General features: G+C 24.4%; 1 protein-coding gene across 1 annotated transcript in view; it reads left to right on the top strand.

Moving 5' to 3' along the window:
• Positions 1–21476, top strand: part of LOC145837708 (otoferlin-like) — a 52425-nt gene that overhangs the window by 4204 nt on the left and 26745 nt on the right. Inside the window, exons 4-27 of the mRNA XM_082945135.1 lie at positions 448–547; positions 642–793; positions 2308–2411; positions 2598–2724; positions 2991–3045; positions 3289–3483; positions 3885–4046; positions 4737–4816; positions 8211–8397; positions 9992–10178; positions 10995–11112; positions 11500–11605; positions 11676–11784; positions 13281–13470; positions 13623–13743; positions 14583–14777; positions 15003–15119; positions 15330–15482; positions 15931–16111; positions 16321–16445; positions 16917–17051; positions 17268–17429; positions 18050–18136; positions 20255–20377. Of these exons, the coding sequence (XP_082801261.1) occupies positions 448–547; positions 642–793; positions 2308–2411; positions 2598–2724; positions 2991–3045; positions 3289–3483; positions 3885–4046; positions 4737–4816; positions 8211–8397; positions 9992–10178; positions 10995–11112; positions 11500–11605; positions 11676–11784; positions 13281–13470; positions 13623–13743; positions 14583–14777; positions 15003–15119; positions 15330–15482; positions 15931–16111; positions 16321–16445; positions 16917–17051; positions 17268–17429; positions 18050–18136; positions 20255–20377 (3271 nt within the window). The remainder of the gene's footprint in view (positions 1–447; positions 548–641; positions 794–2307; positions 2412–2597; positions 2725–2990; positions 3046–3288; positions 3484–3884; positions 4047–4736; positions 4817–8210; positions 8398–9991; positions 10179–10994; positions 11113–11499; positions 11606–11675; positions 11785–13280; positions 13471–13622; positions 13744–14582; positions 14778–15002; positions 15120–15329; positions 15483–15930; positions 16112–16320; positions 16446–16916; positions 17052–17267; positions 17430–18049; positions 18137–20254; positions 20378–21476) is intronic.

Genomic DNA, 21476 nt, shown 5'->3' with positions numbered 1-21476 from the left:
GTTTTTAATACTTATATATCTTATTCAATTATTATTTAGTTAGTAGTCTCTAAAATACAATTTTAGTTATAATATGTCTTAAACAAATGATAAAAGTTTTTAATTTACTTAAGTTTTTTTTTCGGTGTAAGTTACACAGTAAATACATTTCAAACTTTGTAAACACACTACGTTTTGAATAACTAACAGCTAAAGACGATTTTAAATGATTTTAGTTCCATATATATATATATATATATATCTTTAAACTACTTTGAAGTTGTTTATTATTTAAGCTAAACAGCTACAAAACATATCGATATTCAATGTTTATTTAATTTGCTTTTGTAATATTATGACTTTTGATAATTTAATTAGTTTTTATTCGAGATCTTAGGTTAAATAACATTCATTAAAACTGCTACGAGCTTAGAAAATATTATCATACAAAAGGAATTTATGTTACAGGTTATTGGGGACATTTAAAATGATTTTGCAGCAAGTAATTAAACTAGGTGAAGTTTCAATTGAAGAATCTTTTCTCGATAACAACAACACTGCTCTAAAAGTTAATTAAGTTTGATAATTATCGATAAGTATATTTGCATTCAGTTAAGTTTAAGTTAAAAATGATGCTAGATTTTAGTAAAATAAATTTGCAGATAATAATAAACCTGAATATAAAGTATCTAGCTCCTGATGGCACAGTTGGTAATTGGAAACTAAACGAGTTTGATCTTAATAGTCCTTTAACAGAAGTACAATCGTTTGAAACTACTTCTCTTGCCTATCATTCATCAAACAGCAGTTCAAGGTTATTTTTTTATCTAACTAAACATAAAATAAATACAATAAAAGTTTTATTATACTCGTATAGCATAAATAATTTTAGCCTCAAAACATTTTTACTACAGAAATGTATTTTGGTTGCTTTTAAAAACAGAAAAATAAAAATTATCTCTAAACTGTTTATAAACTCTATACACTTTGCAATAAAATATGCCAGTTATGTAAAATTTGTAAACAAAATGTAAAATTTTGTTATAAATTAAATAATAACACAATATTTATCTTCATTAAAGTTCAACAATCTACAACTAAAATAAAAGCTGTATTTAAACGGTAAAAAGCTTTTTAATGTACTTTAGCTTTTGTTGCGTGTAATTTTTTGATTAAATGTATTGTACGGTGCTTAAGTGATGCGACTGCACCTCTGATAAGCTCTCATAGACATCGATCAGGAAGCAGCGATCTCAGCACTCAAAGTGGTCCACCAAGAGCCATTAATAGGTTCAAAAAGCTAGCTTATAACGCACTACATCAAAAAGAAGCAAAAAATTCGTCAAAAAGTTATCATAATATGAAAAGATTTGCAAATGATCACTACCATGATAGTTGTACTTTGTTATCAAAACAAAAATGTCGAGGGTTGGTTAGCATGGTAATTGTGGGGAAAAATGTTAGCATGAAAACAAATAATTGGAGTGTAAAACTTACTTGCTCATGTATACACAACTTAACAACTGTTTATGCTTTTGATCAATGTATATCTTTTTATAAAAGAAATATTCTTTTTTTTAATACCGAAACTAAAAAGAAAGCTCAATTTTCTTTTTGTTGCTTTTAAACTATTTATAACTAGTGTTAAATATGTAATCAAGCTTATCTAAACTCGTCAAACTTTCATTATTGGAATTTTAGTTTTAACAACACAGAAAATCGGTTCTAGCATAAACTATTTATTTATTCATTTTCTAAAAAATGATTTACGTTTCAATTCAAAACTACCTATAGGCTTTCTTTTGTTTTGCATTTCAAAATAAATCATGAAAATATTTTTAACTTTTATTTCATGAGAGTTTATAGTAAAAAATAAGTTTTTATTGGTTAAGGTGAAGTGAATAAATAAACCAAAACTAAAACACTAAAATTTATACGAAATAAATGTTGGCTAGACAAAAATTTGCTAATAGTTAAAAATATATTAACTAACACTAATGTTATTACTTGAAGTATGCTTTTAATGTAGTAAAATAAATTCTAAATAAATTTTTGATAAAATTTTAAACCTTTTTCCTTTAAGTCTGAAATGAAGATTTTAAGACATTCTTATGGATTAAAAATACTAGATTAAAACTAAAAAGCTTAATGCAAATAAATGAGTTAAGTAACAATTTTAAAAATGGTAATTTTTTTAGTGCTTAAAGTTATTTATAGTATAAGTAACTAAAAACTATTATGCTGTTAAGAATATTTTTTAACGAAATATATTTTGTATAAAATTTTAATATTTTAGTCATTTGATTAAAATGAAACAAATACTTACAGAAAACAAAAAGGAATACTTGGTGTAGTCGGGCTAGCTAAAAAACAACGTCCTTTAGCTACAAGTAGCGATGATTTGATATTTGAAAATACAAAAGTATTGCAAGGTTGTACAAAGTACTTTTGTAAGACAGTTAGAAAGTTTTAACATAAATAAATAAAAGCAAATTTATATATCAATTTATCTATTTAAAAATGTTGAGTGGTTTTTGAAATCTCAGTACAAACTTATCAATATAAAAATTTTGAGTTCAACTATTTGTGGTTGTTTTATTATTTGTATTAATTTGTAGATCGAAATGATATTAATTTAAAATCGAGAGAGCCACGGCTAATAATCGATCCAATGACGGCAGATGGAGACGACAAAATTTCCATGGCGTCGATGACTATCATTGATACTCCAGTAACTAATAAACGGTAAAATAAAGTAAAAACTGGCAGATCATTAAAGTTGCGATGTATAAAATTATAAAAAGTTTCAATATAGGACTAAAAATGGTCATGTAAAGTTTTTAAGTTAAACAAAGCTGATTTCAAAGATTATGATAAAATGTATTTATTTATTACAAGTTTGAAGCGCTTTATCTAAACTATTTTTTACTTGGATTAAACCAATCTAAACTTATCCTTGCTCATTTAATTTAATTTTACGTAAGTTTAATAAAAATACATATGTTTTACAGATCTAAACCAGACATGAAAGTAGATTTCTCGTCAATGAAAGCTCAAGACTTTCAGGTAATTGATTTTAAGTTAACACAATTTTCCGCTTTTATGTTTTTTCTACAAAAACTTAAAATTAAATATTTATATAAAAGTAACTTTGAAAATAGACTATTCGTGATATTATTGCAGCCTGAAAGATATTCTTAAACTTAAAAAGAAATTTAAACAACATTTGAATATGTGTATAACTCTTACGACAATACACTTTCATTTGACTTATACGTACTTTAAAAAAATTTTAAACATACAAACCAGGTCTCAATAACTGTTATCGAAGGCAGACAACTTAGTGGAACTAACTTAGATCCGGTTGTCATGGTACAGGTAGGAGATGATAAAAAGTATACGACGCAAAAGGAGTCGACTAACTGTCCTTATTACAGTGAAGTCTTTGTGTTTGACTACACTTCCCCAAAACAAATAATTTTTGACAAAATCCTTACCTTAACTGTAAGTAAAGTAAAATGCCTTTTTAAGACTAAGGATTTATAAACTTTCACTTTATGTCTAATTAAATAATGAGCTTATTAAACTAATAACTTTTCGTCTCTTCATCCATAGAACAATTTTACGTAGTTGTAAAAAGTTTATAAACTTATATTTGTTCGAAAGTTTTAGTTTGTGATTTGATAACCAGTTATGAATGAATTAAATACTATTTTTACACTTTTGACTAAAATTCTTGATAAATGTTGACTGTATATATTTTTATTAATATAGTTCGCGGTTTTTTCTAAAGTTAAATCTAGAAACATAAAGATACTAATTGTTGATACTAAAACACCAATGTTAAGTATTATGAAACTTTGAAATTTTTGATAATTTTAAAGTAACTTTCTATTTTCTTAAAGGTGCTTCACTCACGAAATCTAATTAGGAGCGGTACATTAGTTGGAAAATTTAAAATAGATCTTGGTACAATCTACGCTAATCAAGACCATGGATTCTTTCACAAATGGGCAGTACTGACTGACCCTTGTGACTTAATGACTGGTCCAAAAGGATATCTAAAGGTCGAAAAATAATTTAAGCGTATTTCAAATCAAAATATAACCAAATATTTGTTAGAAGTCTATGAAACTAATTTAATAACAGAAAAAATGTACATTACACAATGTTGAAAATTACAAAAAAAGTTGCAATGGTTTTATATTTTTATACACTTACACTAAAGTACTGAATAGAATAAAAAATTAAACAATACCCTAGTTTTCTATAATTCTTTCATATAAATAATTCTAACACAAAATAAAGTAAAGGCAGAACAATAATCAAGTTCGTCAAATATTGTCATACAGTGTCTGTGTTTTAAAAACTTATAAATTTTTAATGAAATAAATTTTCGTTACTTAACGTCAAAAATGCTTATTTTTCAATAAAGCTTGCATATAAGCTAAAAAGTGTTTGAAAAAAGTTCTTAACCTTATTTTATATAGTCTCTTAGCTTAATTAAAAAAATGATAATAATATTATGTATTTTGAAATAATTGTATACTATTTTTAATTTTTGTATAAAACTCACGATAAGCAACTTTATTAATAATTTATTTACTAAAGTTTAGTCTGTACTTCAATTTTTAAGTAGTTTTCTGTTGTATTTAATATAATATGTATAATATTTTTTTTTTCATATTTTCATAGATGTAACTGAAGTTTTTTTTTTTGTTTTCAAATATTCGATTTTTGCAAAAAAACAATTTCAGGTTGATATGTCTGTAGTCGGAAAAGGTGATAATATTAAGATACCTAAAATTAATGATGAAAATAGTGATGACATAGAAAAGTTTGTTAATTGTTTAATAGCTTTTTATTCTAACAATAATCAAGTTCTATAAAAATAAATAATTGTATATCAAAAGAGATTAAGAAACGTCTTTAAAGTAAGTAAATGAAATTTATACTCAAAATTCAATAGGCTCTTGAAAGTTTGAATCATTTAAAATAATTACAGTTGTTTACTATTTTATTGTTGTATAGCTAAGCTTTAAAATCTTTGTAAGTGAATACATACCTAAGATTTTTATCATTCAATTTCAACGAATCTTTTAAAAACACAATACTTTTTTTTAAGGAGAATAGTGTTTTTTTTTTGCTTTTTAGCAAAAATGAAAAGTATTGTAGGTAATGGTTTTTTAAAGATTATGATGATTTATGTTTTTTTTTGAGTTTTAAAGATTTTTCACATTATTGATATGACAAAACTAGATTAAATTCCAACTACTTAAAAGATTTATAAAAATAATTTTGATGAAAAATATGTACAAAAACAAAGTATTAACAAACAAAAACTAAAGAAGTAATAAATAATTTTCAACTATTTAAAAATTATTTTTTAATATGCTGAATTTATAATAATAAGCATTCAAAAAAAATCTAATTTTGCAGATCAAATAGAAAACATAGTTTTTGTAGATGCTAACTCTAAATAACATTATAAGACATTCATAATATAAAACGATGATACAAACAATGGAAAACATACAGCTTGCACTGTAAAAACAAAACGTAAAACTCTAAATAATATTTAATTGAAAATAAAATTATTTAAACAAATGTCTATAAGAAAAACTTAAAATATTGTTTGACATATTTTTCAACAAACATAAAATATGTATTTACTTATCAGATGTAGTTTTTTTTTCTCGGTACATATGGTCATTTGTTTCATATTTATACTTAAACGCTCAAAGCCTAACAGAAAACTATAAGAACCAATTTTTTTTTAAATACTACTTTTAGAAAACTTGGATAACTTTTATTCTTTAAAAATTTTTGAGTTTTCTTAAAGTCTTACATTGCATGTTTCTAATTATTTTAATGATGTACAGCACACATTTAAAAGTGAAAACTTCAGCAGCGATAAGTTTTCTTAATGTTTTTAGTGTCTTAAAGTTTAAATAGATGACATGGCTACTTTGTTGATAAAATTTTTAGTTAATAATCAACAAAAATATATTAGTCTAATATCAAAGGAAAATATCGTCAGGTCTTCTTTCCAAAAATTGATACTTTTTCACTGCTTTAAATCTTCTTTTGTCGTAATATGTATGAAATATGACGTAATTTTCGAAAATGTGTATCGTATTCATTAAAAAAATATTTTTTAAGAATTAAAGATAAAAAAACTATCATACTAGATAGCTAGTTAGTAGATATAGTTAGAAGGTGAGAGTGGAAAATATCTTATAAATTTAATGCTTGTCGTTAATTCAAATAAAATTAGATAACTGTTGTAAAAATATACTTACGCCTGTTTATATCTTTGATTAAAAAAAAAAAAATTCAGCTCAATCAAAATCAAATAACTTGATGTTTTTAAGTACAATACTACATGCATGTTTCAGTGAGAAAAGTATCTAATTAAAAACACAATGCGAACAGCCGTTATCAGAAAACTGTTTTCTTAAAAAAATTAAAGTAAAAATATCCTTACGCTTAGAATCGAGAAAGGAATTTTTAAGGTTTTTTTTCTGTGTTCAACAATAACAGATCAATACTAGTGTCTAATTTACCTTTAGATATAAAAAAACAAACAAAAACAGATGAAATATAACTGTAAAAATAATATAACATATTTAGCGTTAAATTTAGATTACAATTGTTAAAAAAACTAAAATTTGGTATTAAAAACAAAATAAACTTAACTTATTTTAGTTACAATTAACTAATAAAGTTTATTTTAGTGCTACTATGCTTTAAAAAAAATTCTGCTTACCATCAATCATGTTAAAAATATCACGAATTCTTTTATTCAGCCTTGTTCATCTTGTAGAATATCATGATTATTTTTTCAAAACATTTTTGATTTTACTAACTTACAGAACTTAATTCATACCTCATGCGGGTACGTACCCCTTAAAGTAACTTTCCGATCACTGTAGTGGTTATTTTTTAACTTGTTTTTTTTTTTTGAACCTGTACGTTTAGAAAATGCTATTTAACACGTTTAAGGTTAAACTAGTAGAAAAAATATTTATTTATATTTACGCTAAACTTTACTTCGTTTCATAAATAAGTTTAGGTAACAACACGTAGTTTTATTTTGACTTCTTGATCAAAGCTGCAAGAAATAAAAAAGGAATACGTCGTTACGAGACGTTAGCGCTACATGTTAAAATCTTTTAATTTCGTTCTTAAAAATCATAGTAGATCGTAGTAGATTTCAATGATTGACAAAAGATTTTTTAATTTTACCGTATATATATTCTGATATAAAAAAAACTTTTGAAATTATTTTGCTTATTAAGTTGTAAACATAGCTAAACAAAAAAAAATGTTTATAAACATGACATTTTTATTTCATGATGGGGAAGTCATAATAAACTAAGAATCTTAAAAAGGTCTTAAAACTTGATAAATTACAGCGAATGCGATAAAAAAATTTCTTGAGAAAATATTTAAAACCATTACTGAAATGAAATTTAAACTAACTATACCAAAAAACTCCGCCTGCATTTTTTAAGGAAAAAAAAAGTGTTAATAGCTTTGTCAGTAACAGTCTATAGCTAATAATCAGAAATAAGTGTACTTTATATTTCTGTTAGATATTGATTTTTCTTAACTAGTTTTACAACTTTATCAGTTACCTATAACGGTAAGACATTATTTCATAAAAAATTTTTGTTCAAGTGTAATCAAATATACTAGAAAATTTTAAGAAGATTATTCCTATCCTCCTAAATTTTTAAGTGTAATATTTCTTTTACTCTTATAAAAATATACTGTATTGAATTATTATGATAAATACACGATACTGTATACTCAAATAAAACTTTAGAAGGTTAAAAAAAAAATATTTTTTTTAACAAAAGACTTAGAAAAGATTTTAGAAACAATTAGTTTCAATTTATATTGGTAGAATAAAAAAAATAATTAAAACACCTTCTTTATACTAAAAGTTTATTAATTAAAAATAAATAGAAGTTAAACTTCTTTTTATGTATATGAATTAATGTTTTTCTTAGTATCACTTCGACGAAGTTAAATAAAATATGTTATGCTTGTAATTTACCCTTGGTTTTCAGAGCACTCTATTATTTTACAATAATTAAAAGTACTTGATCTTTAATAACTTTCATAGTACTTGACTTTTTATAGTTTTTTTTTTTTTGAAAATGTAATTTACTTTACAAGGATTGTTAGTTAGTAAATCATAACTTCAAAACGCTTAAAAACAGCAATTTGCTCCTTCCTGAAGGAGTCCAACCGGAGAGGCAGCGTGCAAGATTTATATTTCGCATATACAAGGCAGAGGGACTACCAAAAATGAACACTTCTATCGCAGAAAAACTAAAAACAGTTTTGCAAGGGGAAAGAAGGGATTTAGTAGATCCATTTGTGGAAATATCATTTTGTGGGCAAAAGGTTTGCCAATAATATAACTAAGTTGGTTAAAAAAAAAAAAATAATTTATACAATATTTATGTTTAGAAAACCAGATATTTAGTAAAACTGGTATATAATTTTGAAGAAAACTAAGAAAAAAGTTTTCATTATTTTATTAAACATCAATTTCGGTTGTTAAACTGTGAACTGTGAATGAGTTCTTGAACATTTCTCACTTAAATTAAATAGCTTTCCTTTACGGTTGAATATCTTTAAAATAGTAAATAGCCGTAACTAGTTCTTCTCTTTTTTCTAATAAGATTTTCAATAATATTGATGCAAACATTAAAAAAGTTGAAATCTTTATAAACTTAAGCTCTGAAAGTTTTAAAACAACAAAATTTTAAACGTTTTACTAACAGTTGTAAATAAATAAATTTAAAAGTTTGTTTTTTAGCTAATAACTATGCTTAGTTTATTATTAATCTTTTTTAAACTATATTTTGATTTATTGCTAGACAATTTATGACGTTCAGCGAGTTCAAGTAGTTGATAATTATTACATTTAGAAATACATAAATCTTATTAGAAAATCTAAACTCAAAGTACTTTCAGAAAAAAAAGTTAACAGCGTAAGAGGATTTTAATTTGAAATATTATTTTATTGTTTCTAAGTTTTTTTTTATCGTACAATTTGACAACTGTATGATAGAACTATTTTTCGTTGTTATAAAAACTTTTGTAAAATATTTTACTTAGAAACTATTGGTATTTGTAAAAATAAATATACTAATTAGTTAGTTGTAGTTTTTATTTTAGGTTCAATAGAAATATAATAGCAAATGTTTTTAAAAAGCAAAATGCATTTTGTACTTTAACAATTGCTATTTAAAATTTTTTATCTAAAAAATAAACGGCTTAAAAATACATTCTCTAATTTTTTTTATTATTACTTATGACTATTTTGTTTTATAGATTTTTTTTGTTTAATAATAAATCTCTTAAAAAATACATTCAAAACTTACACTTAGGTTTTTCAAAATATAGAGCATTAAAAGTTTCAATCCGTAGAATACTAATCTGGTTTTTAACAAGTAAATTTCAAATGTAGAAGACTAATCAATATTTTATAGAAACTTCTCTTTAACACTTGTTACACCGTCCGATACGAAACTAGTAATGTATTATTCCTTGTGTACTCTCTTTATCTGAAATTCTTATTTTAAAAATGGTTTTTTTAACAGTTTAAATAGTTTATATTTTTTTTTTACTATTTATATTTTCAATGATTTAATTTTAGATTACTTGATTACATTTAGACTTTTTTTTAACTATTTGTTCAAAACTTCTATACTTTGTGTTATATCAAAAAAGTCATTCGTAATTTAATATTACATGTAAACTTTTTTAAATCTAAGTTTTATTCAACGTTTTATCATTATCTTTACATGTACTAGCCAACAGCATTTTAAATGATCAGTTTAACACAATTTGAACAATAAATTGATCGTTTCAGATTTTTAAAACATTTCAAAAGTATTCTTACTTTAAGTGAATCAAATTGAAGTGGTAAAGAAACTTATAACTATTTTATAAATAAGAAACCTTATCCAGAAATTAACCGTTTTTTAAGGGTCGAACTTCGGTTAAGAAAAATAGTTATGAGCCTTGTTGGGATGAGCAAATAACTTTTACTGAACTGTTTCCACCACTATGCCGTAGAATAAAAATACAAATTAGAGACAAGGATAATTTAAACAATACGGTTATTGGAACAACTTTTATCGAGCTAGATCAAATTTCTAATAGTGGTGACCGAGGTTAAAGCACATAAAAAACTAAAAATACATAAACAATTTAGCAAATTCATTCAATAAAAAAATTAGATTTTTTAAATACTTATATCTAAAAATAACCTTTAATATAATAATAATAACCTTTCTTCACCTTTCTTATATATTTAAAAGGATTTTTTTTTAAATTCTTAGTTATAAGTATTCAAATATAAACATTATTCATCAATAATGATTAAACAACTCTTAATTTTCATAAAATCTAAATTAATTTATTTCAAATGCTCACTTTTTGGAACGTGTTCAACAAGTAGCCAATTTCGGTAATACCCGTTTTATGTTTGTTTGTGTTTATTAATGTTTGCAACTGTCTATGATTTAGTTGACGTTTTGTATAAACTAATTACTTTTTAATAAACAAAACGTTTTTTCATAGATTAAAAAAAAGCATATTGTTACAGCTATGTATTGACTTCAACAAAGTTAAGTCGAGTATTAAATCTTAAAAATAAATTATTCATAAAGATATACACAGTTTATAATAAATTAAGATGTTCATACTGTAAAAAAAAATAACATTTGTCTAAATTTATGACAAACTGAAAAATAATATACGAACAAAGTAATTAGTTGCTTTAATTAACCAATAACCTTATAAAAGTACTGCAATTTTTTTTTTTGTTGATACTTTATTTTTATTTATTAGTTTTTAAATAATAATGCTAAATTGATACAAAAATTTTTTAAACTATGTAAAGATAAGGGTTTTGGTGTAGTATAAATTATTTTTAATCATTAAATTATTTAAACACATCATTTTTGCTTGACTATGATTTTTTTAAGGTTTTTTACCAACATTTGGGCCTTCATACATAAACATGTACGGCTCTCCCAGAGTATACACAATGGTAAATGAGCTAAGCGACCTTAACAATGGCCTTGGTGAAGGTGTTGCTTTTAGGTGAATATTATTTCTAGAAATAATTAGTATCAAAACTGTTTAAGTACACTGAAAATGAGAAAAATTTAATTAGTTATATTAAATTCACAAAGTATTACTGTGTTTTACGCTAAATAGTAGAAGTGTTAAGTAAACCCGATACTGTTTGTTTAAAATATTACATTACGTTTTGATTTAAAGTTTTATTAATTCTTTTAGTTAAAACCCATCACTCTTTTTTGTGCATAGGAATTTAAACATATAAAATAATCAAAACAACTGTTTATTTTTTGAAAATAAAAACTAGAAAAATATAAGGATTTTTTTAGCTTTTTAGAACACCTGTTTTTATTTTTCTCTTTTATTAATCGTTTTAAAAAGCTTTGTAACAGTAGCTTTCTAATTTAGGGGTAGACTACTACTTGCTCTTTCAGTTGAACTTGTAGACGTAAACTCAAGTGAACTACAAGGATCCTCTGACGTAGAATTAGAAAACATAACTCATTTATCTGAAGTTTGTTTTTAGATTAAAATAAAACTGTTTTGTGAGTAACTAAAGTTATGTTTAAAACTACTTTTTATAGCTTGGAGCAGGTAAAATGGAAGAGTTTTATTTGTTTGGAAGCATTCTTGAAGCAAACATGATATCTCCGGTCATTGCTGAAAAGTCTATATCTTTTGAAGTCAGTATGGGTTAGTTTGTGCAGTTTTTGGTAAACTTTTAGATTTTTAAAATTGTTCTAACTTAATAAAGTTAAAATTTTTTTATGTAAATATTTTTAACTCTTTAAGAATGTTTGTTTGCAAACTTGCTTGAACTACATTAGTAAATTTTGTTTTAAAAAATTAAAAACGATTAATTAATTTTGATTTTATAGTTTATTCTTGAGACTTAATGTTTGTATTCAACTTAAAATGTTTTAAGTAAACAGGAAATTGTTATGATTTTATGGACAATTTTGTTACTTTTTGAACTGTTTACTTAATCAATAGCTATTATTTTGATTACATAGATATAATATTTCCAGATTAGTTATAAGTATACATACATACCTAGTACTTAAAATTTTGTTTTTATGAATTAGGTTTTATTAATCGTGTATATTTACTTTTTTTATTAAAAAACTGAACTAAATGCTACTTAAACGATTTATTAGATTAAAACGTTATTTACTCTTTCTTTAAGTTCCTTGACAAGATTGGGTTAATCGAACAATATTACCTGTTAGTTTCTGTTGTAGAAGTTATTTATTTTACATAATTAGGAAAAGTTTATAAAATAGTCTTTGAAAGGAAATTTAAGGCATTTCAAGTTAAATATGTATTTTAGTAGAAAGTATTAGTTGTTAATACTTTATTACCTCTAACTTACATAACTTAGTTTTTCGAAGCAGTTTTCTTATTTAGTAATTAAACCTAAAATTATGGACTTGAAATTTAGTCTGAATACTCCTTTACAGATATTTGTTAAAATAACATCACTGTAAATAAAGGCGTTATTTCATTTAAAAACAAATATTTTTCAAATGATCTTTTGCGTAAAAATCTAAGTATGGCTAAATTAGTTACCATTTTTAGTCTAGTATAGTAAAGTTATGTTACCTATCTGTTTTGATAATATTTTAACCGATTCCTAAGACCATGAAAAGTCTCTAACAATCTTTGACTGTATGACTAATGTGTAGTCTTAATTAAAGTTATTAAAGCATTTCACATATTGAGTTTTTATATCGATTTATGCTTTAGCTTTATTCAGCTTACCTCTTTTGTTATATATCTTGGAAATTTAAGACCGACAATAATTTAACGTATAGTTTTTATAGTAAAAAGTATTAAACTATAAATAAATAAAAAGAGGTCCTTAGAACATTTCTTAAAGACAAAAAAAAATTGCAAAAAATTGTTTATATCATCATAAAATTTCATATTTTCACTAAAAATAACTCTTCCATTAAAAGCGTGTTGTTACTTTTATAACTTAAAAGTGAATTTTCGAAGTGTGTTTAATTTATAAAGAATTCTCTTTACCACAAAGTAGTTATAATGGTGAATACTTTTATGACTGTTAATGTTATTAGTATAACAAATATATTACAAAATTTAACAAAACAAATTCATTTTTCAATTACTTGAGCCTTGTATTAGTCAAAAAATATAACTTTAACTTATTTACTAAATATCTAAATTAGGTAATTTTGGAAATGGTATCGACGGAGCTAATGTGAGCAACCGAAGAAATCGAAATTCGAGTAGTGAAGAAGCTGAGTCTGATGACTCACTTGATGAAGAAGACCAGGCTTTGTTAAAAGATAAACAAACATTTAAAAATCCCAACATGCGTACTATTACTCCTCCTGCAAAGCCAGTTACTCATGACAAGTTAGATACAATAGCATTATAAGAATGTTCATCAGTATTAGTTTTGTTAATAGTTTTTAGCCCTTGATTTTTTTTAATATTCGCTATTTTATGAAATGTTTATATATATAGTAGATGTTTATTAACTTACTAACGTAATAAACTACAAACAGGTATTATTATCACATGCCATTTTTAGAGCAAAAACCTTGTGTCTATTTAACAAGTTACTGGCATGACCACAAAAGAAGACTTTATAACTCAAACATTATTCAAAAGATTGTTGACAAATTGGTATGCAGTAAATTTTTATTTTAGAAAAATATTTTCAAAACTTTAAAAAATTAATATCTTTGAACTAATAACAAAATCGTTAGATGCTACAAAGTTCGGGTTTTACAATTTATAGCTTTAAATTTAGACTTTTTTTACGTTCTATAAAACAAATTAAGCTTTTATATTTTAAAAAAAATGTTCAAAACATTATTAATCTTGGCACTAAAATGATTTATGTTGAAAATTTAAGTTAATAGAATTACAAAAATAAGTTTAATAGTCTTTATAAAAAAAGAAAATTACAATATATAGCTTTTTTAAATAACTTGTGTAATTGTTAACTCATTTTAAAGAAGTACTCGCAAAGACAGTCATTTACTTATATACATTCTATATCGTTTGTATCTTTAAGTTCAATCACTAAATTATTTCTTTTTCATTTTTTATGCGATAACTTAAAATTTGAGAGTAGGCAAAAGTGATCTATTTATTTTTAATATGACTTTTTTATAAAAACAAGAGTTTTACTGTTATTATTACTATTAGCTCAAACTTATTAATATCACAAGATATTATGTTTCTAACGGCAGCACTTTTAAATGGTATATTTAAAAAGTACACAGACAAAATTAATAAAAGTTTTCGTACTGCTAGAAAACAATATAAGTTCATACAAACCAAAATGTTTTACTTTTTATCTCTTAAAAAAGCAAGCTACGATCTACAATAAATTCACGCTTCTTCTAGGTGTTTTAAAATATAGGTATAGGTTATGTTAAGTATAATTTTTTTAAACTGAATTTTAATTGATTTAGAAATGAAAGTAATTATTTTTTAACATTTAAAGATTTTTTTAGGATGAAGGTATACAAGATGTACAAGAGATGATAAAATTAAACGAAAGCCGCCCTGATCGTAGATTAAGAGGGGTGGCAGAAGAACTAATAAACGGTTGTCAGGGCTATTCAAGGCTAGTTAAAGGTACTGGTGGACCACAAGCTGGTAGGACTAAACTAGATAAAGAGAGACATAAAATCTGTTTACGAGAGATTGTAAGTTTTAGGCGAATTAGAGTATATTATCTTACATCAGCTGTAATAGTTTTTTAAATAAAATAATATGATTAGTATGAAATAATTAAGTTTGTAAAATAACTGCATTATTCGATACTTGATTATTATTAGAAAGATAGTCGTAGATTACTTTAACTTTTTGATTATTTAGAATTCTAAAATAACTAAAAGGTTTATACTTTAAATGAAATAATTAATATAAAGGATGGAGTGGCTAATGAAGTCAAAAAAGTCAAAAAAAGGCTGAAAATGAGCACATACAAAGAAAAGCTTGTTAAATTAAAAGCCATATTAAATAGACTTCGAAGTATTCTAGAAGATGTAAGTGATTACTTTATATTTAATTTTTTTAGATATTACTACATAATTTTTGTATTAAATGTGATTGCTGTATTTAAACAGACTAGAATATAGTAAAATTCGTAGTTCAGTTTAGCTATGGCTTTATCATTAGTTAAAAAAGAATATTTTTTATAGTTTGAAATGTTTTTAATAAAAGCAATGTATTTTAATATTGTAATATATTAACAGCCTCAGCATTCTCTTCCTGATATATTTGTATGGATGTTGTCTGGGAGGAGGCGTGTTGCATATAGTAGAATAACAGCTAGGGATATTCTCCATTCTGTGTGTGCAGAAGAAAGTGGAAAGCATTGCGCTAAAATACAAACACTGTTTCTTAAAGTAAAACTCTAACAGATACATTTGTAATGTATAAAGTTAAATTGAATACTTTAAATTTTTGTTCTAGTTACGAAAAATGTTAGATAATTTCTTTTCGGTACTAACTTTATATAAAAATTTGAGACAACAATTCATTTTGCAGTATATTTTATTTTTGTTAACTAAAAATTTTTCAATCTACCCTTTTCAATAGTTAAAACTGATATAATTAGTTATCAATTAGTTATTAGTTATTAATAAAATAATTAGTTATCTACAAAAACTATTGAAAAGGGTAGATTGAAAAATTTTTAGTTAACAAAAATAAAATATACTGCAAAATGAATTGTTGTCTCAAATTTTTATATAAAAATGTTAGAGTTTAGTAATTGATAGTTTTTATCAAGTTTATAAATGTTTATTTAGATTACTTACGTATGTAAAAAACTTCAAATTGTTACTCGTTAAGCTTCCTGGGAAAAAGCGGCTTGGAACACATGGTTGGACAATTCAAGCAAAAATTGAAATGTATTTATGGTTAGGATTGAGCAAAAATAAACGTGATTATATGTGTGGATTGCCAAATGGTTATGAAATCATAAAAACAGGTTCACAACAAAACTCTCCACCAATGTACTTACGTTATGAAGGTTAATAAGTTTAAAGATAGACTTGGTTTTAGAACTGTTTAATGAAATTTAAACAAAAAATATTTTAACTTTATTTAAAGCACGAATTGAAAAAACTCTAGGTTTAATTGTTTATGATCTTAATTAAAAACCAAACTATATTGTCAGAATTGAATTAACAAAACTAAAAATTATGCTTCATTCTTATCATTGTTATTGCTTGTAAGCAGATCGGCAACAGTTTGAATTAAGAGCCCATTTGTACCAAGGTAGAGGTCTTATAGCCTCAGATGATAGTGGTTTATCTGATCCTTTTGCAAAAGTAATATTTTCCACTCATTGTGACGTAACACAGGTAAATTTTACATATATAATTTAAATCAAACTACTGTAAAAACACGAATGTATTGCTAACAACAAGTTGTTCAAACTTTTTGAGACATTTATTATCTATTTTATTTAAAGTTGTTTTAGTTTATTCTACGAGATGAATTATAAAAACAAAGAAAAAATAACTGTTATAGTATGTAATCAACTTATTCAACATAGTCTGCAATTTCAAAGTATATAGAGAGCGTTAAAGTATATTAAACAAAAGTTAAATTTCGACTGAACTTTTGTTATTTGTATTGGTACAAAACTAGTTCCTTACTTGATTATATTCAGTTTAAAAAGATAAACCCCTGACTTTTACGATAGATAACTAAGCAATTTTTACTATTTAAGATGTTTAAAAGTTTTGAGTATAATAAGTTTATTTAACTTAAAATCAGTTTAAGAATGTAGAATGAAAATATTGAAGTCTTAGAAAGTTATTATTTTTAAGGTAATTGATGAGACATTAAATCCAACCTGGGATCAAACTTTAATTATCCCAAACATAACATTATTTGGGAGAGCAGATGAGCTAAGAGAAGATCCTCCAATGATAATTGTTGAAATTTTTGATAGAGACACTGTTGTTAGTTTTGAATTGTTAACTAAGGTATATTTTTTCACAAAACAATGTAAGTTTTATCTTTATAGAAAAGTTATTAAAAGATGCTTAGTTATACGTTTTTTTTTAAATTCTTTACGTTTTATATATTTTAAATATAGAGTTACTTTACGGTATTTACGTGTAATAATATGAGTACTAAACTAATGACATAAAATCAATTAAATAAAATATGTTTAGGGTAAAGATGAGTTTATTGGAAGAGCAGTAGCAAAACCTGTAGTTAAAATGCATGACGAACCATATGAACTTCCAAAGTTTCCGCCAAAACTTGATTGGTTTCAAACTTATAGAGGAACAAATAAAGCAGGAGAAATTCTTGCATCTTTTGAGCTTTTGCAAGTAAGTTCAATCAATTTACGTACAAAATAACATAAGTGTTTTCAATGTTTTATATTTAAATTATTATCAGTCTCCTACAGTCTACAGTTAACACTATAAGTTTAGAAAAATATAAACATATTGAAAAAGTTATTCTTGGAACTTTAGAATAATTTTATCATTTTAAGTGTTTGACTCAAGACTAAATCATAAGAAATGTATAAACAAAGTTTAAATTTGTTAAGTTTTTATAACATTAAATATAAAAGGTTTTTTATATTTGATGAAAGATTAAAAGCATAAATTAATTAGGTTTCTATAAAAACAAAAACTAGTTATAATGAGTGATTTTAACAGCTGGTAAAAAATAATGTTTGCTTATAAAACAAAAAAACAATGAATTCATTTTTATCGTGGTAGGATTATCTATTTACTGATAGTCCTGGGCATGAAGTTAAGCTGTTCTGGTGTATGACTCGATAACCGAAAAGTTTTTTGTACACCAGCCTTTTGAGCGTTTTTTTTTTGTCGTTCAATAAACAACATATATTAGAAAATTTGAAAAAAGTTGCTTTTAAATTAGTCTACACTTATATGCACTTGTCACACTTATGACCTTATGGTGACCTTGACGTTATCAGATTCCTTACAGTCAGCGCGAAATGGATGACTTATTGCTGCGACTGTGGAAAGAAGCAAAAAAGCGGTCGTTAGTTGGTTCTTACGAGGTAAGTTAGCTGAAAGGGTGCATGAAAAAAGCTACCGTCATGTAAAACAGTTTTGTGTTCTTGTTCTAGGCCTAAGGAACCTAACTTTAGATTCACTATTTGAGAAAAAGTACACGGTTAATATCAGGCATTGCGATTAGATGACTACAAAGTAATCGTCCATTTAAACTATGGTCAGCACGCTTTGGCTCGCGGGCCGATCTTTAAATTAGAACAGCTAGTGCAAAACAAACCATTTTTTTTCATTGGTATTTAGAAATATGATTTTAACTTAGTTGAAGGAGGCAATAGTATCAAGTTAATAACAGTTTCATTAAAACTTTCATTTTTTATGTTCTTTTGTATCTGATAAATTCCCTAAATTTAGCCCCACAAAATAATTATCGAGCTTACTGGACTCAAAAAAGACTTTGTCTACTTTATCCGACCCGTGACTAATAAAAGATTAACTAACCCTTGTAATTTTTTTACTTGCACTTTAAAAGCTTTAATATTAAACTTATTTCTATAGCTTTTTTTTTTTAGTTTTATCTATTACTTGTTCGTTCATAACTTTTATTTTGTCCTGGATAAAACGGAAAACTGTATCCAAGTGGTGTACAAAACGATAACTAAAAGGATTCTTCTTACACTAAGTCCTAGGACTAATAATTTTGAGCGCTTTTTTTTGTTGTTTAGTAAACTTAATACTAACAATAAGTTAAACTTTTATATTGCCAGAAAAAACAAAAAACATGATATTTTTCTACTTTGTATCTAGGCGAAAAACTTCAATGCTTGTTGTGGAAAACATAAATACTAAAAAATATATGTAGTACGCTTACAATGTTTTAACATATATGTCAACTAACAATGTCTGATTTTACTCAAAATCACTAACCTTTTTATTATTGCTGTTTGTAAATATTTTCAGCTTTAATAGTATTGATTACGTATTAACTTCAAATTGTACTTACAAATTTTAAAACTAACATACTAGTACAAAAAAGTTATAACTATTTTGAAGTAAGTTAATTATATCTGCCATTGTTCAATAAACGACGTTTTATTTTTGACACAACAGTTTTGCTACAACTATAGTTTATTTACTAAACACTTAAGAAAAAATTATTTAAAGTAGTTTTCAGTTGTGGCCTAATATATTATTTGCTAAATTAATATTAAATATTTAAGAATTTACTTGTTTAAATTAAAAATTAAACCTATTTTTGAAACCCATAAAACAAAGCAAAGCTTTAAATCGAATGTAAATTTTAATTTTTCTTTAATTGACTTATAGTATGTTTGGATTTTTTACAGAGTGTTTTATATAATATTATATAAATCTAGTTTTTCCTAATTTTAAATTTTGTTGTTTTGGTTTTATTTATTTGTTAACCTTTTCTTTTTTTAGAGTAAAGCTTCTTCAGAGTAGCTAAACAAAAATGCTTTATTTTAGAAAGAAAATAAATAGTTATTTAGAGACCTCTATCTATTTATCGTTACTAAACTTTAAAACCATAACAGATAAATTATAAGTGTGTATCATTTACTTATTGTTTAATCTGAACTGATAAAACAAAACATAAAATGTTTATTTAACAGGTTTTTGCTTAAAAAGTTTAGTACATTTTTAATTGTTTTAGTTATAGTTATGCAGAGAAAAATAAAAGTATAGATAACAAATTTAAAATTATTTTGTTACTAACATAAAGAAACACTGTTACTAAAAATTATATAAAATGTTTATTGTCAAAGTAAGCTAAGCTTTAAATCTCAGATTAAATAAGTTTGTCATAATATCTCATATGTTTTTAATTAGTAGTTGTCATAATGACATGCCAGTAACTTATATTAAATATAAGATGAACTTTAAACTGTTTTTTAAGTTAGTTATTTATTTCTCGATTAAAAACTTGTAGAGTGATATAAAACTATTTAAAACCAAAAATAAGAATGCGCTGCGCATGAACTACTTGAATTAACATAATTAAAGACTAACATACAACAAACCAAAAGTAAAATTTTAATTTTTTAATATTTTTTGTAGAATTTAAGTTATCCAATAATTAAGTAGTATCTAAAGTAATTCTTTAAACAAATGGTTTAAAAAAAGATTTTAGATGTGAAACAATTTAGATCAAAGTTGGAGTTGATTTGAATGAGTCATCAAAAATAACTGAATCAATAAAAACATCACAAGGTCACAAGTTTACAGTTCCAAGAGGAATACGACCAATACTAGCAAAACATAGAGTAGAGGTTTGTTAATTTAAAATTAGACCGCACGAAGTCACTAGTAAGTAATCAAGCTTTATCAAAAAGTTATATTAGGTTTAGTTTTTATTACAGACTTACGTCAAAAAATAGATTGCTTATAATATTTTTATTATAAACATATATATATATGTTTGGAACACAACACTTTAAAATCTTAGCAATTACAATTTTTAAGTAATTTAATACTAAGTGTTTTATTTCTGATATACTACATTTTTAATACAACGAAGGTACTTTTTGTAAATAAGTAAAAGATAGTTGTTTACTTCATACTACTTATTTGTCGAAGTATGTTTTTTTTTATTGAATATGAACTTTCAAACACTTGTTCAATTTTAATTGAGCTTATAGACTAAAATTTTATACAACCATATTTTTTTCTTTTAAATTTGTGATTTTTTTAAATGAAATTTGTTACTGTTATGATGTTTAAGTTATAGATCAGTATGAATTCAGAAAATTAAGCTAAGGTACTATTGTTTCATAAAACTGACTTAGCTTATCTTTGAAACAAAAAGAAACAAACTTAATATTGTTTTATTCTAACAAAATTTCAATAGTTTATAGTTTTAAAATAAAAATTTTTTAATTGTATTTAAAAGGTTAGTTTTGGCTATAGAACTGTTTATTAAGTTAATTTGAGCGGTATAGACATTTATTAATAATCTATACTTTTGAATTAGTCAACTAAAAGCTTATTAGAAGTTATGTTGTATTAAAATAAATTTAGTTGTTAATTTTAGATTTTTTACTTAGAATGTGACAGAAAACTTTTAGTAATTTTTGAATGACAGACTAAAATTTTCGACATATAAAATATTTATAAGTCTAACCGTGAATACGTTATAAACTCCCATTAAAAATTTCTCAGTAATGGATGTTCTTTCTAGATGTATTAGTTTATTAAAATTTTTAAAAGACTTTGTTTTTTTAGTTGTTAATTTTATGGCTTAATGATTTACAAGACAACTCACGACTGAAAAATGATAAAATTAAATAACTATGAATTAATTTTGCGAAAAAGTGTATCGAGTGTCAAAGTTTTAAATTTATTTTTTAATTGGTTATTTCAATTAATAGT

The sequence above is a fragment of the Thalia democratica genome, chromosome 1 (genome assembly GCF_965202585.1).
Source record: "Thalia democratica chromosome 1, ktThaDemo2.hap1.1, whole genome shotgun sequence".
In the NCBI taxonomy this organism is placed as follows: domain Eukaryota; kingdom Metazoa; phylum Chordata; class Thaliacea; order Salpida; family Salpidae; genus Thalia; species Thalia democratica.
The sequence above is the reverse complement of the archived record's forward strand: the minus strand, read 5'-3'. Positions and strand labels throughout refer to the sequence as shown.